We start from the raw sequence: 14,073 nt of genomic DNA, 5'->3' as shown, positions 1-14,073 counted from the left end.
ACTTCAACTCCCCCTCCCATTCCGAATCCGACCTTTCTCTCCTGGGCCTCCTCCAAGGCCAGACTGAGGACCACTGTAAATTGGAGGAGCAGCACCTCATATTTCGCTTGGGCAGTTTGCACCCCAGCGGTATGAACATTGACTTCTTTAATTTCAGGTAGTCCCTGCTTTCTCCTCCCCTTCTCACCTCTCCCTCAGCCCACTGTTTTCACCTCTTCCTTTCTTCTTCCCGCCCCCCCCAACCCCCACCCTCACATCAGTCTGAAGAAGGATCTCGACCCGAAACGTTACCTATTTCCTTCGCTCCATAGATGCTGCGTCACACGCTGAGTTTCTCCAGCATTTTTGTCTACCTCAGTACAGCAACGTCGATCTTGATGTTGCTGTACTGTGGGATAGCCAAGTCTATCTTTCTTGGCTCACAACCTAACCTTCGGCCTCCAAGACGCAGGTAAATTTACGTGCCTTATTTTTGGCTAACAAATAGCGTCTTCATTGCCGGGAAATGCGGTACTTCTATTTAAAACAGTCCAAGTTTTGTCCAATCCCTTCTAATAGCTGATACCCTTGAAGCAGGACCCTGATCAACCTTTCCTGCACACTCTCCAAATGCTCTACATCCTTCCTGTAATGGGGTGACCAGACTCCACTTAATACTCTAACTATGGCCTAGCCACAGTTTTATAAATCTGCAACATGACCATGACTCTTTCACTCAACACTCTTACGAGTTTTGCCATTAACTATATATTTTCCCCTTATAATAGACCTCGCAAAGTGCAACACCTCACATATACTTGCAGTGAAATGGAAGCATGCATACAAGGGTCACTCGGAAGCATTTAGAATTGGAATTACTAGCTATTTTCATCTTCCTAGCTCACTTTTGAGGTTAATTGTGTAGGAACGAATTGGAGATGCTGGTTTACACCAAAGATAGACACAAAATGCTGAGGTAATTCAGCGGGACAGACAGCATCTCTGGAGTGAAGGAATGGGGACAGCTGATGTTTGATTGGGACTTTGCAAATGCTGCATTACTATTAATCAGGGAGTTGGGTAAATGCCTAATCCAGCGCAACTAATGATTTAGGGGAATGTAGATACAGAATGTAGAACTGCAGATTCTGGAAATCTTACATAAGCATATAACATGCTAGAAGTTTTTACTAGGTTAGGCAGCATCTCTAAAGAGAAACAGGTTATCAATATTGGTATTCTCAGCTGATTGTGGCCATCTGTACCTCCAGAGCATTGTGTGTTCCCGTCAACTCATTTTCTCTTTCCACATGGTTGCCTGATCTGCTGAGTGTTTCTGCAATTTCTGATATTTGTGCTTCTGTATCTTGCATGCATGACCCATTAATATGACTTTCTTTCAAAATAAAGTCTGTCCAAATAGACCAGATTAATTATTTTATTTCAATTCTTTTTGGTCTGTCGTTTGGTGTCAAAAAATGTCCTTTTGTGATAACTGAAACCACATAAAATTTCCCATTCTGAAGATGGGTTCTGACCCGATACGTTACCTATCTATATTCCCCAGAAGTGCTGCCTGACCTGCTGAGATGCTCCAGCATTTTGACTTTTTTTTAAATTACGCATCAGGTGACCATCCTGACTGCTTCTAGGGCTTCGCATGCTTATTTTGGATGTTGCAAATAAATGTTGTTTTGTTTTTTTGCTCGGTTTTTTTGCAAGTTTTTTTTTTTTAACCTTGTGATTTATTTTCTAGAAATCTAAATCTCTTAGTTCTTATGTGGTGGCTTGTCACATTCATGACTCTTTGTTTCTAATCATCAAAAGCCAAAACCCTTTGCCCATTCCATCTAGATGAATGTGATAACTGGATGAAAAAGATGGATCTTAAATAGCCACACAGATCTGAGTATCACAAAATTGCAAGCATTTTTTTTCAATTCTTTCCTGTTCAATTGCGTTGGGGGAATGGGTTGCGTTGGGGGACCAGGCCTCCCGTCTGTCAGGGACCCCTCACTTAGTCTAGTATTTTTTTAAAAAGCAATAGGCACAACTTAAATTCCGCCAATAATCATGGTGCGCCAATCTCCATCAGTAGTTACAGGCTATTTTTGTGATTGTAGCTAATTCCTTAAACAGCCCAATGTCTGCCTATCAATTTCCTGGCCTCCATCATAAAATATAAACTTTTCTTTAAAACCCAGGTATGCTATTTCAGTCAAACAATGTTATCATCTTTGATATACTTGAAATATTTAAATAGATTGGCCATATTTATCTAATACAGTTTAGTTTAGAGATACAGTGCGGAAACAGGCTCTTCGGCCCAACAAGTCCGTGTCGACAAGTGAACCCCACACACTTACACTATCCTACACAAACGAGGGACAATTTACAATTATACCAAGCCAATTAGCCAACAGACCTGTACGTCTTGGGAGTGTGGGGAAAATCGGAGGTCTTGGAGAAAACCCGCGCTGGTCACGGGGAGAAAGTACAACCTTCATACCGACAAGCACCCGTTGTCACGATCAAACCCGGGTCTCTGACGCTTTAAGGCAGCAACTCTACTGCTGCGCTTCGTTTTGCCCATCCTGACTACAAATGTTTTGAGTGTTACTGCCAAGGTAATTCTGGAGATTTCTGACTTCCCTTGATTTTCATGTAATCAAATAAGTTTGTTATTTCCTAAGTCTGAGGTTGTCTTTGGAATATAGACATTAAAAAATCCTCATTCCTCCTGCATCTATGTGACTTTTTCAAAGCCCAAGTAAAGCCCAAGTAAAGCCCAAGTGGCTATGTGTGAATCTGCTAATACTTTTGAGCCCCTCCTTGAGTGAATACCTAATGACTTGGCAGTCTGATAAGCTGTGAGACTCATAATTGGATTTCATTTTTGACACTAGGAACATGGGAATCGGTTGTTGGTGGTATTATGTGTAATTTGAGTCAAGTACCGGAATAAATATTAAATTCTGAGATGGCTTTTCACACATATTGGTATCTAATTGACAGACTACTACCAGCATTTTATGTTTATTTTTTAGGTCTCCCAACACCTACAGTATTTTTCACGTGGAATATTTTGTGCCTATTTTGTTTCGAAACTTTTATGCTTTTATTATCAACCGTTTATCACCAAGTCTTTCAGCTATCCTGCCCTTGAGTGCTGGATGGATTGTGTTGCATGAGAGGATAATAAAAATGCCTCATTACACAGGCATTATCATTTAAGTCTGGAAAAGTCCTGAAACACATTTGTGAATATTTAGGGCAATTAACAAATGATCCCAAATGCACCATGGTACCGCACCGATTTTAGCATTCAGTTTCTTCAGTTGAAATTACGAATCCAATGTTGTCTCGAATATTTATTAAACTGAATTTAAAACGATAGCTGTTGGCAGCATTAATTGGAATGTTAGCTCTATCCTCTCTTGGTTGCAGCAGATTTCTGTTTGCTTGAGCAGTAGCATTTGACTACCTTTTGCTGATGTGAACTTGTCCAAACATTTGGTCTGTGCATATCCCAGAGGGCACCAAAAAAACCTATGGAGGCATCCTTGTTACAGCATGGGTGTTGGGAGAGAATATCTCAGCCGGACAGGCAGCATCTCTGGATAGAAAGAATAGGTGACGTTTTGGATCGAGACCCTTCGGGTTTCAGTAAAGGCTTAGTATAGAGTATAGACGTAATATAGACCCCCTACGGGGTCTCAATACCATGATCTGGCAAAAACGTATCAACCTTCCTGTTAAATACCTCCGTGATATAACCCTCAGAACCCATTTGGGCAGAGAATTCCAGAGATTTGCTGGTATCTTCAAGAAGAAATATCTGTGCATCTGTTTTAAAAGACCACACCATTGCAGGCTTTTCACGTCTCTCACATTGGTGGAAATATCTTGTATGCCCTCCTAGGGCCTTCTGTGTTTCAAGGGCAGCACAGCTTTGCAGCTGGTAGAGGTGCCGCCTCACAATGCCAAAGACCTGGGTTCAATCCTGACTTCAGGTTCTGTCTGTGTGGAACTTGGACGTTCTCCCTGTGACAGGTGGGTTTCTTCCGGGTGCTCCCGTTTCCTCCACTCCTCCAAAGACATACGGGTTTGTAGTTAATCGGCCTTAGTGAATTGCCTCAAGTGTGTAGCAAGTGGATGAGAAAGTAGGATAACGTAGAACTAGTGGGAAGGGATGATTGATGGTTGCCGTGGACTCGGTGGGCCGAAGAGCCTGTTTCCATGCTGTATCTCTAAACCAAACCAAAATAGATTACTCCTTGTTCGTCTAAATTTCAAAGCTGTTCCTGACACACACACACACACACACACACACACACACTCACTCAACCCATGAATTAGGAAATATTCCAAAGTTAATATATCCTTTTTTTTTTAACAAGACCAAATCTGTATGCAGTACTCCCGGTGTGGCCTTGCCAACAAACCTGCAAAATTGCGACTAAATCCTATTTCTAAACTCCAACCCCTTTGCAACAAAGGTCAAAATGCAATTTGCCTACCTAACTATTTGCTGTAGCTGTATGTTTACTTTTACGATCCATGCATAAGAACACGTAGATTTCTGTAATTGACGTATTTTCTCAATTCCACTCCATTTTGATTAAGGTCTGCTTTTTGATTCCTCTTAGTGAAGTGCATGATCTCATGTTTTCCCATTAACTTCACTGATTAAACTGATTGATGACTGAAGAGCGGTCGCCTGAATTATTATTCCGCACACCCTGTAGATTAATGGATTAGTTTATTAGTTGAAGATTTGGTCATTTTAATGCTTCTCTCCCCTCTGAGAAGGCAAATGTTAAACCCAATGAACTCATTGCAACAACATTTTCATGTTGATAATGAGCACAGATGGCAGATTTCACCTTACTCTCAAAGTTGGCTGCATTCGTTGACCTAGAATCTGCCACTGATAGTTTGGAAATGAGGGCTTGTGTCTGAACTGTAAACAAAACCGTCTTAATGGAGGTCCATTTTCTTCAACATCTATATAAAGTAGGGACAATTTATCTATGCAGACACTGTATGGCTTTTTGGCTGCAGGCATAAGCCTGGAGGACATTCTTGACAGTAAGCCAAGCTGTAGTGGTTAAAAGTTATGAATACTGGATTTGACCTCGCCAACCCTCCCTCAATCTCACATTTGACATCATCTTCTGTAGATAGAAAGCTTGTCATGATCTGAGACGGGCATCCATGGATTAACTCGACAAATGATACAAAGATTGGTTGTATTGTGAATAGTGAGGAGGATACTATGAGGCTATCAAACGATATTGATGAGTTGATCCGTTGGCAAACCAGTGGCAGATGCAATTTAACCTTGGGTACAAAGTGATGCATCTTGCAAAATCAAATAAGAGTATGTCATACATGATAAATGTTATGGCCCTAGGGAATGAAGAGGAGCAGAGGGACACAGATGTACAAGTCCATAGATCCTGAAGGTGGCTGCACAGGTTGGTAGGCTGATATAAAGGATGTTAGCCGGCTGATTCAGTACAAGAGGAGGGAAGCTATGGTATAGATTCATAAAACATTTGTGGGACCATATGTGGAGTATTGTGTGCCGTTTTGGTTGCTATAAATATAGAAAAGATGTGATTGCTCTGGAGAGGGTGCAGAGAAGATTCACCTGAATGTTTCTTGGGATGAGGAGAGCCTCAATAGGCTGGATTTGTTTTTTCTTGCTGTGGAGGGGTTTTGATAGCGGTGTACAAAATTATGAGGATGATAGGAAATATTTCCCCAGAGCAAAAGTGTATATATAACCAGAGGGCATAGATATATCAGGTGAGGTTTGGTTTAGAGGGGATAAAAGGAAAACAATGGATTCACCAGGAGGGTAGTTGGAATTTGGAATTCACCAGGAGAGTACTGGCTGAAATTGTGGCAGATGCAGAGGCTCTCAACATTTATGTGGTACTCGACCAAGTGGGACCCGTTGGGTGGCGTTGGTGTTCACCCCAGGGGATGGGGGTGGGGGGGGGCGATGAGTCGTCCAGCCCCTCCCCCCCCCCCCCCGATCGACGGTCCCCACTCCCTGCCTTGTGCCCAAACACCAGTATCATGGGACCAAAATGCAACCAGAACTTGATGAGCAGCCCCTCCAGATATTGGTTAGAGGGGCAGCAACCTCGTTACCATTGGCAACGTCCCATTGTAATGTCATTGTGGCAGTCGGCAGTCAGCTTGAGAGCTCATTGTGATTGGTGCACCGTGAGAGGCATTGTGACATCATCTCTGTGAGAAGGCTGGAAGCTGTCTGAGAAGGCAGGTTTTGCCTTTTTTTTTCATTTCAACAATTAATAACTTTGGAAATATAGGTGGAAATGTGATGGGAAGATGTTTATCGCCACCAGGGGGAAAATGTGAGTAGGATGTGTGAAAATGGGAAGGCTGTGGCCTCGCGTTTGGCAGAAAATAGGAATTAACTAGATTCTCACACACATGGCGCGCACACACGCACACACACACACACACACACACACACACACACACACACACACACACACACACACACACACACACAGATTGATATAGTGGTAGGTAGGTGGGCTGAAGACCCTATTTCTGCTCTATAACTCTATGAGTTCCCACCTTTTGCATCCATCTTCAGAAAGTTTCACGAAAGCATGGATTAACGTTCTGAAACTTCCATCCAAAATCTGGGTTGCTAACAATGGTTTCCATATCCTGTGCCCTTTAACTGATGTACTCCACTGTTGAATACTGTGGTCCATAGTGGCCATATAAATCTTATTGAATTCTGCCATGTATGAGAATGCCCAATGATGGTTTCTCATTGCTGTTGAATGGCACCCTTTTTCACACTTGTGAAAATCAGATTCCGTCTGGTACCTTTCACTCTCTGTCCTCAACGCTCAAGTTATTGCAATGCTTTGAGGAATACTTTCTGCTCCTTCAGTTCTTGCATCCATTTTAAACAGTGATAATGGACGAGTAAAGCCTGGACCAAGATCTCTGTCCATACCAAGGAACTGATTCAACCCTGGCAAGACTTGGAGGGTTCTAAACAGGATCCATGTGGGATTTGGATATTACCACATATCGCACACATGGCAAATTAGGCTCTCTTCTAGCAAATGTATATGGCAACTGGCACCAAATAATAAGTTGTATGCATAAAGATCTCTAATATAGCTGCACAGTGGCTGATAGATTTCAATTGTGTTGCCCCTGCTCTACATGAAGAAAGCTAAAATCTTGATGAAAGGATGTACGGTATTGGCACTGGTTGTTCTGAACATGCTTGTAATAGATACAGGTGCACAACCTTTTATCCGGTGTTCCGGAAACCGAAAAACTCCGAAAACCGGCCATTTTTTCCAGATGTCGTCTGCGCACCAAAGCTCGCGTTTGGCGCCAAACTTGACCCGAAACGACCCACGGTCAACCCAGGTCTGTACTACTGTAGCGACTGCCTCCTCCCCGGAGACCGGGAGGCGCTTAAACATCTGTAAATCATTGCTTAAATGTTAGTCAGTTAGTTTGGAGGGCTTTTATGTGAAGGGGGGGTGAAGGGGTAAACTTTAATTCTTAGTCCCCTACCTGGTCGGAGAGGCGGGGAGCGGTCAATGCCTTACCGGGTCGCCGTGCAGTAAGCTCCGCAGCGCTGCGGCCAGTGGGGCAGCGGGCGGCGCCGGTTGTAGCTCCGACCCCGGCAACTCTACCCCTGGCTGCGAGGCGCTCCAAATCCAGCGCGGCCCGCGGCCGGACGCCCCAGCTCCGCGAATGTCGGGAGTCGGCGGCGTCGCAGCGCTGGGATACCAGCGGGGAGCGGGCAATGCCTTACCGGGTCGCCGTGCGGCAAGCTCCGGAGCGCTGTGGCCGCCGACCCAACGTTCGCGGAGCGTCGCTGGATTTGGAGCCGCGCAGCCAGGGGTAGAGTTGCCGGGGTCGGAGCTCCAACCGGCGCCGCCCGCGGCCGGACGAAGCCCCCAGCTCCGCGAGGTTGGGAGTCGCCGACCAGGTAGGGGACTAAGAATTAAAGTTTCCCCCTTCACCCCTACTCCACCACCACCACATAAAATCCCTCCAAACTAACTGACTAACATTTATGCAATGATTCTCCCGGTCTCCGGGGAGGAGGCAGCTGCTCCAGACTTTTCAAGCCGCCCGTGCTACCTACCTAATCTACGCTAAAAATCTTCCATTCGGAAATCCGAAAATGTCCGAAATCCGACAAGTGTCTGGTCCCAAGGCTTTCGGATAAAAGGTTGTGCACCTGTACAATAAACGGCTTGGCTTTTACTACATTGCTTGCTGGAAGAAATTACCTTTGGCTCAGAACAGCAGTGCTTGGACTCTTTATAATCATTCTCCATGTGTTCCTGTGCACTTTGATGTTGAATGCAGTCTCTTTCTGCAGAGCTTCCTTTCCTCTCTGCAACTGGAACATTTTTTTTAAACTCCTGGACTTTATGATGAATTCCATGTAATGTCAGGTCCTTTCATTAGAATATATACACGGATTGATTGCCATGCATTTCTTGAGTTTAAAACCCTTGGATATCAAGTTGATTAGTTACTGTCAACAGAATAAAAAAAGAGAGTAATTTGCAGAGCGACCCACAGGCAGTGAGCACCAGTACTAATCTAATGTTGCTGTTGATGCAAGCTGCTGTGTGAACCATTTTATTGGGGAATTACTTTAGCTGGGTGTTGTTGATAATAGATTAAAAAGATCCCAGATCATGAGGGGTTACCATTGATATAATGTGGTTGCGGGTATTTCAAAAAACAATTCAGTGGGGATTTTGCCATTTTATTTAGATCAACATTTTCAGATCAACTTTTAAAAATTTTTAACCATGTCAACCTCCACTATCATTATTTGGTCGCAGAATATACTGTTACTCGGATACAAGATTCAAGATTCAATTTAATTGTCATTTGGACCCCTTGAGGTCCAAACGAAATGCCGTTTCTGCAGCCATACATTACAAACAAATAGACCCAAGACACAACATAATTTACATAAACATCCATCACATCGCTGTGATGGAAGGCCAAAAAAACTTATCTCTCCACTGCACTCTCCCCCCCCCCCCCGATGTCAGTCAAAGTCAAAGCCCCCGGCTGGCGATGGCAATTGTCCCGCGGCCATTAAAGCCACGCCGGGTGGTGCGAGGTCGCACACCGGGTCTTGATGTTAGAGCCCCCGGCGTGCGCTCGCAGAGTCCCGCGGCCATTCCAAGCCGCGCGGGGCGGTGATGTCAGGCCCCGCTCCAGGAGCTCTTCGACCCCGCAACTCGGGCGGGAGAAGTCGCCGTTGCGAGAGCCCTGAAAAGCGGTCTCCCTCCAGGGACCCGCGGGCTCCCGGTGCCGCCGTCCACCAGACCTGCAGTTGAAGCCTCCGAATCTCCGGAGGTCGGGCCGCAGCAGCAGCAGCAGCAGCGCTCCTCCACCGCTCCACCCGCTCCGGACTCGGCCAGCCCCGCGACGGTGACGGTGAGTCGTCGGCACCAGAGTCCCCGGTCTTCTCCTGTTGGAGGCCGCTCCTCGTTGCAGCCCCAACGATAACGGAGACCCGACAAGAAAAGGTCGGGTCTCCTGTGCAGGGAGAGATTTAAAAGTTTCCCCCTCCCTCCCACCCCACCCCCCCCCCCCCCACACACACACCCCAACAAAAAATAACAAAAACTACATAAAAACATAGACAGAAAATAATAAAAACGCGGACAGGCTGCAGAGGCCGCTGCTGACGAGAGTCGCGCCGCCTACCGGATCAATAGTAATCTTTGAAAATGTTGTTTCCCCCACATTTTCAACAATCTAAACAGTACTACGTTGTGCCACCATTTTTTCTGATAAAGTATCCTCCCCTGACATTGTCCAGCTTAATTTTGAGTTGCACACATCACATGTTTATTCTTGACACACTGGTATTGCTGGCATTCCTTTTATAAGCAACAACTTGAGGTGCTATCAAAATGATCTTGATAGGCTGCCAAATGTCTAGTGTAGCTGGTGCATAAGCTTAGATGATTGTTTCCCATTTGTGTCACGCCCATTGAAAACAATAGCTGGATAGGGTTGGAGTGAAGGAGGAATGAAATGTATAAGGCTTACTAAAATGTCAATTTGAGATCTATATATCATTTTGGTTCTCATTATTAAAAGTATATTTGAACTTCGATGGAAATAAGGTGTGCAACTTTGCATACAATTCCTGGAGTACTATAGCGGCTGATGCCTGCGTTATTGCAAAACATGGACAGTGTTCAGACTCGCTCGGGGAAATGGGACTGGCAATGACCGACTTAAACGAGATTGTTCAAGTTAAAGTGTTATGTTAAATTCAAATGTCACAAATTTTCCATGTTAAAAAAACATTTCCTGTCATCAATTATGGTTTCTAACTTTTGTGCTTCCCTCTGCCTTTTCTCTGCTGAGTTGTACAGTTCCATACTTGGTGTACACACAAAATGCAGGAGTAACAGCGGGGCAGGCAACATCTCTGGAGAGTAGGAATGGGTGATGTTTCGGGTCAAGACCCTTCTTCAGACGCCTCAGTGACAGAAAACCCTTGTTTTAACTGACTTCTTTATAGAGGATTTAGGTTATAGCGGGCAGACCTGCCACTAACACCCACCTCAGCTTTCCCGGCCACTTACAGCCCTGGCTTCTGAAGGCAACCCTGGCTTGCAAGGTGCACCAGTGGACCATTCTTCACCCACCGTACAGCGGCTGTTGTGGCTCACATTGTACCCATGGGGACAGAGCTCTCTTCAGATGGCCGCCACTGACAAGACACACTTGGTTACAGTGGGGCTCCTTCCTCTCTCACCAGCTGCCGTTTCTTCCTATCGCCCATCGCTTTGTCTGTTCCCGCACTGCTGCCTCCACCTTCTCCAGTCGCATTATCCACACAGCTGCTCCACCACCGCCGCTGCCTCCTGTCTCTGTCCACTCTGCCACCTCCACTTCTCCCCTGGAGTCGTTGACATACTCCACCTGAGAAGATGTCTGTGACTGTGGGAGAGGAAGAGGAGGCAGCAGTGGAGGGGATGAAGCCACTGCTGAGAGGAAGAAGGGGAAGCAGGTGAAAGGGGCGGGAGCACGACGGTGACCGAGCCCGTCCTTTCGGTGGCGGCGGTGGCCTGAAGAAAGCTCTGTCGGCATGGCAACATCGTGAGCCGCCACAACATCTGCAGCAGCTGGTGAAGAAGGGTTCGCTGGTGCAGACCAGTGGCATCAGCGCCTAGTTTTAAAGTGAATAAACATAAAGTACTGGAGTAACTCGGCATACTGAATCAGTTTGAAGAAGGGTCCTGATGTTACCTATCCATGTTGTCGAGAGATGCTGCTTGACCAGCTGAGTTACTCCAGCACTTTGCATCCTTTTGTGCATTAGCCATCATCTGCAGTTCTTAGTTTCAACAACATACAATAATAATACCGTACTTGGTTATAGCAGACAATTGGCAATAACGGACTTCATTTCCCCCTTTGGTCTCCTATGAAAGGGGTTTACTGTATTTCAAGCAACATTCTTTAAAAAAAACATGTTGATTAGTAAAGCTCTGTATATGAGGCTAACATGGGCTCAAGAAGCCTGCTATTAAATTTGATGAAGCATCATTTACCTGAGATATTATCTTTACTGTTCACTCCACAGAAACGGCCTAACTGCTCAATAGCACCACTGCTGTGCTTTTGGATTTTAATTAAAGATGTTTAATGTCTGCAGTTCTTTTCACACTTGCCTATGCTTTACTGATTTGATTTGGGAGAGATGTTTGATATCCAGCAGCAATAGATCAATAATGGATTTTTTTTTCTATTTTGTTGGGTTTAAGGGTTTCCAAAGGCTCTGAATGGCAATGCATGGTTTATTAATGTTATGGTATTTTGTTTCCAATTCTAAAAGGTTAAGAAAAATTACATCTAATATCTTAGGGGACAAATTTTGGTGGGTCTTCAATTTTATACTGGCAGAATTGTTCAGGCATGGATGTGTTGGGGTGAATGGCCAGATTTTGTGCTGTATGCCTCTGACTGAGCTGTATTTGGTCGCTGAAAAGCCAATCCAATGGACTATTTGATTCCAATTGGCTTTGGAAGTGTTACTGTATTTGGGACAATATTGTGCTTTCAACAGATTTGTTTGTCTTTACTTCAGTGTGAATAAGGGTAATTTGTGTAGGCATCATCAATTTTGGAGTATATATCCTGCCAATTGCAGTAAAATTATCAATTCTGTTGAAGTAATTCGATTGTTTCTAACATTTTTGTTTCAGGTAATGCAGATATTAAATGCAGATGCCATGGTGGCAAAATTAAATTCGGGTGAACAGAAGACTCTTCATCTCTCCAGCATCCGACCTCCGAGGCTTGAAGGAGAGATCAACCAGGTATAAAAATACAAAGTACAAAGGAAGTTGAAGTGTTGTGTTTTGGACAAAAGTGATAACAAAATAATTAAATGTTGAGTACTATCATACATTAATCTATGGAATATGAATTTGATTCAAACCTGTTGCCATTGTTTATAAGGCACCGCACTTTGCTAATTGATATGTTTCTTAAGAAAAAATAAGTGATTACCAGCATAGTGCAGTGGACTCTGTATATAACTCGGCTTGAAACATCTTGAGGCAGTTAATTATTTGTCAGTGCATCATATGGCTTGAAAACAGGCCTGGCGAATCCCTCTGGTATCATCACATTTTTCTTGTAATATTGTTAGCAGGTCTGCAGTCCACCATCTGAGGTCTGATTATGGTTTTATAAAGCATTATTGTCTCCCTGCCCTTGTTTTCAATTGCTGGCTAATGAAGGCCAGTAAAGAAGCCTTCTTAAGCACATTATCCATCTGTGCTGCCGCCCTCAAGGATCTTTTAGGCTTGTTACCAAGGTTCCTCTGCTCCTCAACGGTTCACAGGGGTCCCCACCATTCATGGTATATTTCCTAGCCTCATTGAACATTTCATCAGGACATTGATATCGCCTCTAGCCTTGACTACCCTCCACAATGTCAACAACTCCATCAATCTTCATGTCATCTTATGATTTACTGATCAAGCCTCTTATATGCACATCTAAATCATTCACATATATTACAAACAATAAGGGTCCCAGCACAATCCCATTTAACACCACTGGTCACAGGCATCCAATTACGAAAATACCATCAGTGTCTGTCTCTTGTCGCCAAGCCAATATTGGATCTAATTCATCAACTTGCCCTGGATCCCATGAGCCGTAATCTTTTTCATTTATTGTTGCAGGTCACTGCCCATATAACACGGTGCTTTCTGTACATTAGATGTATAAAAATATCATGGATTGATTGCTTGCTATTTCTTTACTCTCATATTTAAAAGTTAACAAATTGCAGCTCTTATGAATATAATGCTAAATTGACATTTGGTTGTTTCATCAAACAATTCTGGCAGCATGATAGTTTCTCTTCTCTTCAAACTGTCTATTTTTAATTAAGACATAAAATTTTGGATTCATCAATAGGTCAGGCAGCATCTTTGGTGACCATTGGGGTTAATATTTTGGCGGATGAGCTTTCATTCTGATGATGTATGTTGTTTTTATAGTATAATATAAAATTCATGGCACCATTGTGTCAGTCTCCCTCATAAAAAAAAATAGCTACTCTGCCTAATCCCAGCTTCCATCATTAGGTCTGCAGCTCTGCAGAAACAGCTCGCCAAGTATGTTGCTTTTCATTTTCAAATTATTTTTTTTTAAACTGAAAAAATAAAATCAAACAATTTAATACCTGAAGAGTGAATCCTAGTTTCTGGACTAAATATTTCAAGAAAGAAGATGGGCACTGAATTGATTTTGAAGTAAATTAGGGTTTTTAGAGAATTTTGTCTAAATATCAATTGCGAGAATTTGTGTGAATGATTCCGTGATCTGTTTGAAATGTGGGAGTTTTAAACTTGCTTCATCCATTTTGTCTTTAAAATGTATCTAGTTGCCAAAACTTGTGTATCGCAAATGAAGAGACAGAGCAGGGTATTAAATAAAAACAACATTTAACAGCAGCCGCCATGCTGTCAACTTTGTTAGTTACCATTCTTGTCA

The 14,073-nt window shown here is 43.7% G+C and overlaps 1 protein-coding gene across 1 annotated transcript in view; it reads left to right on the top strand.

Annotated features, from left to right (window-relative positions):
- Positions 1 to 14,073, top strand: part of snd1 (staphylococcal nuclease and tudor domain containing 1) — a 736,770-nt gene that overhangs the window by 50,057 nt on the left and 672,640 nt on the right. The window contains exon 10 of the mRNA XM_055653291.1: positions 12,267 to 12,380. Coding sequence (XP_055509266.1) covers positions 12,267 to 12,380 — 114 coding nt within the window. The remainder of the gene's footprint in view (positions 1 to 12,266; positions 12,381 to 14,073) is intronic.

The sequence above is a fragment of the Leucoraja erinacea genome, chromosome 22 (genome assembly GCF_028641065.1).
Source record: "Leucoraja erinacea ecotype New England chromosome 22, Leri_hhj_1, whole genome shotgun sequence".
NCBI classification, from domain to species: Eukaryota; Metazoa; Chordata; class Chondrichthyes; order Rajiformes; family Rajidae; genus Leucoraja; species Leucoraja erinaceus.
This window is presented reverse-complemented; position numbering and strand designations above follow the sequence as displayed.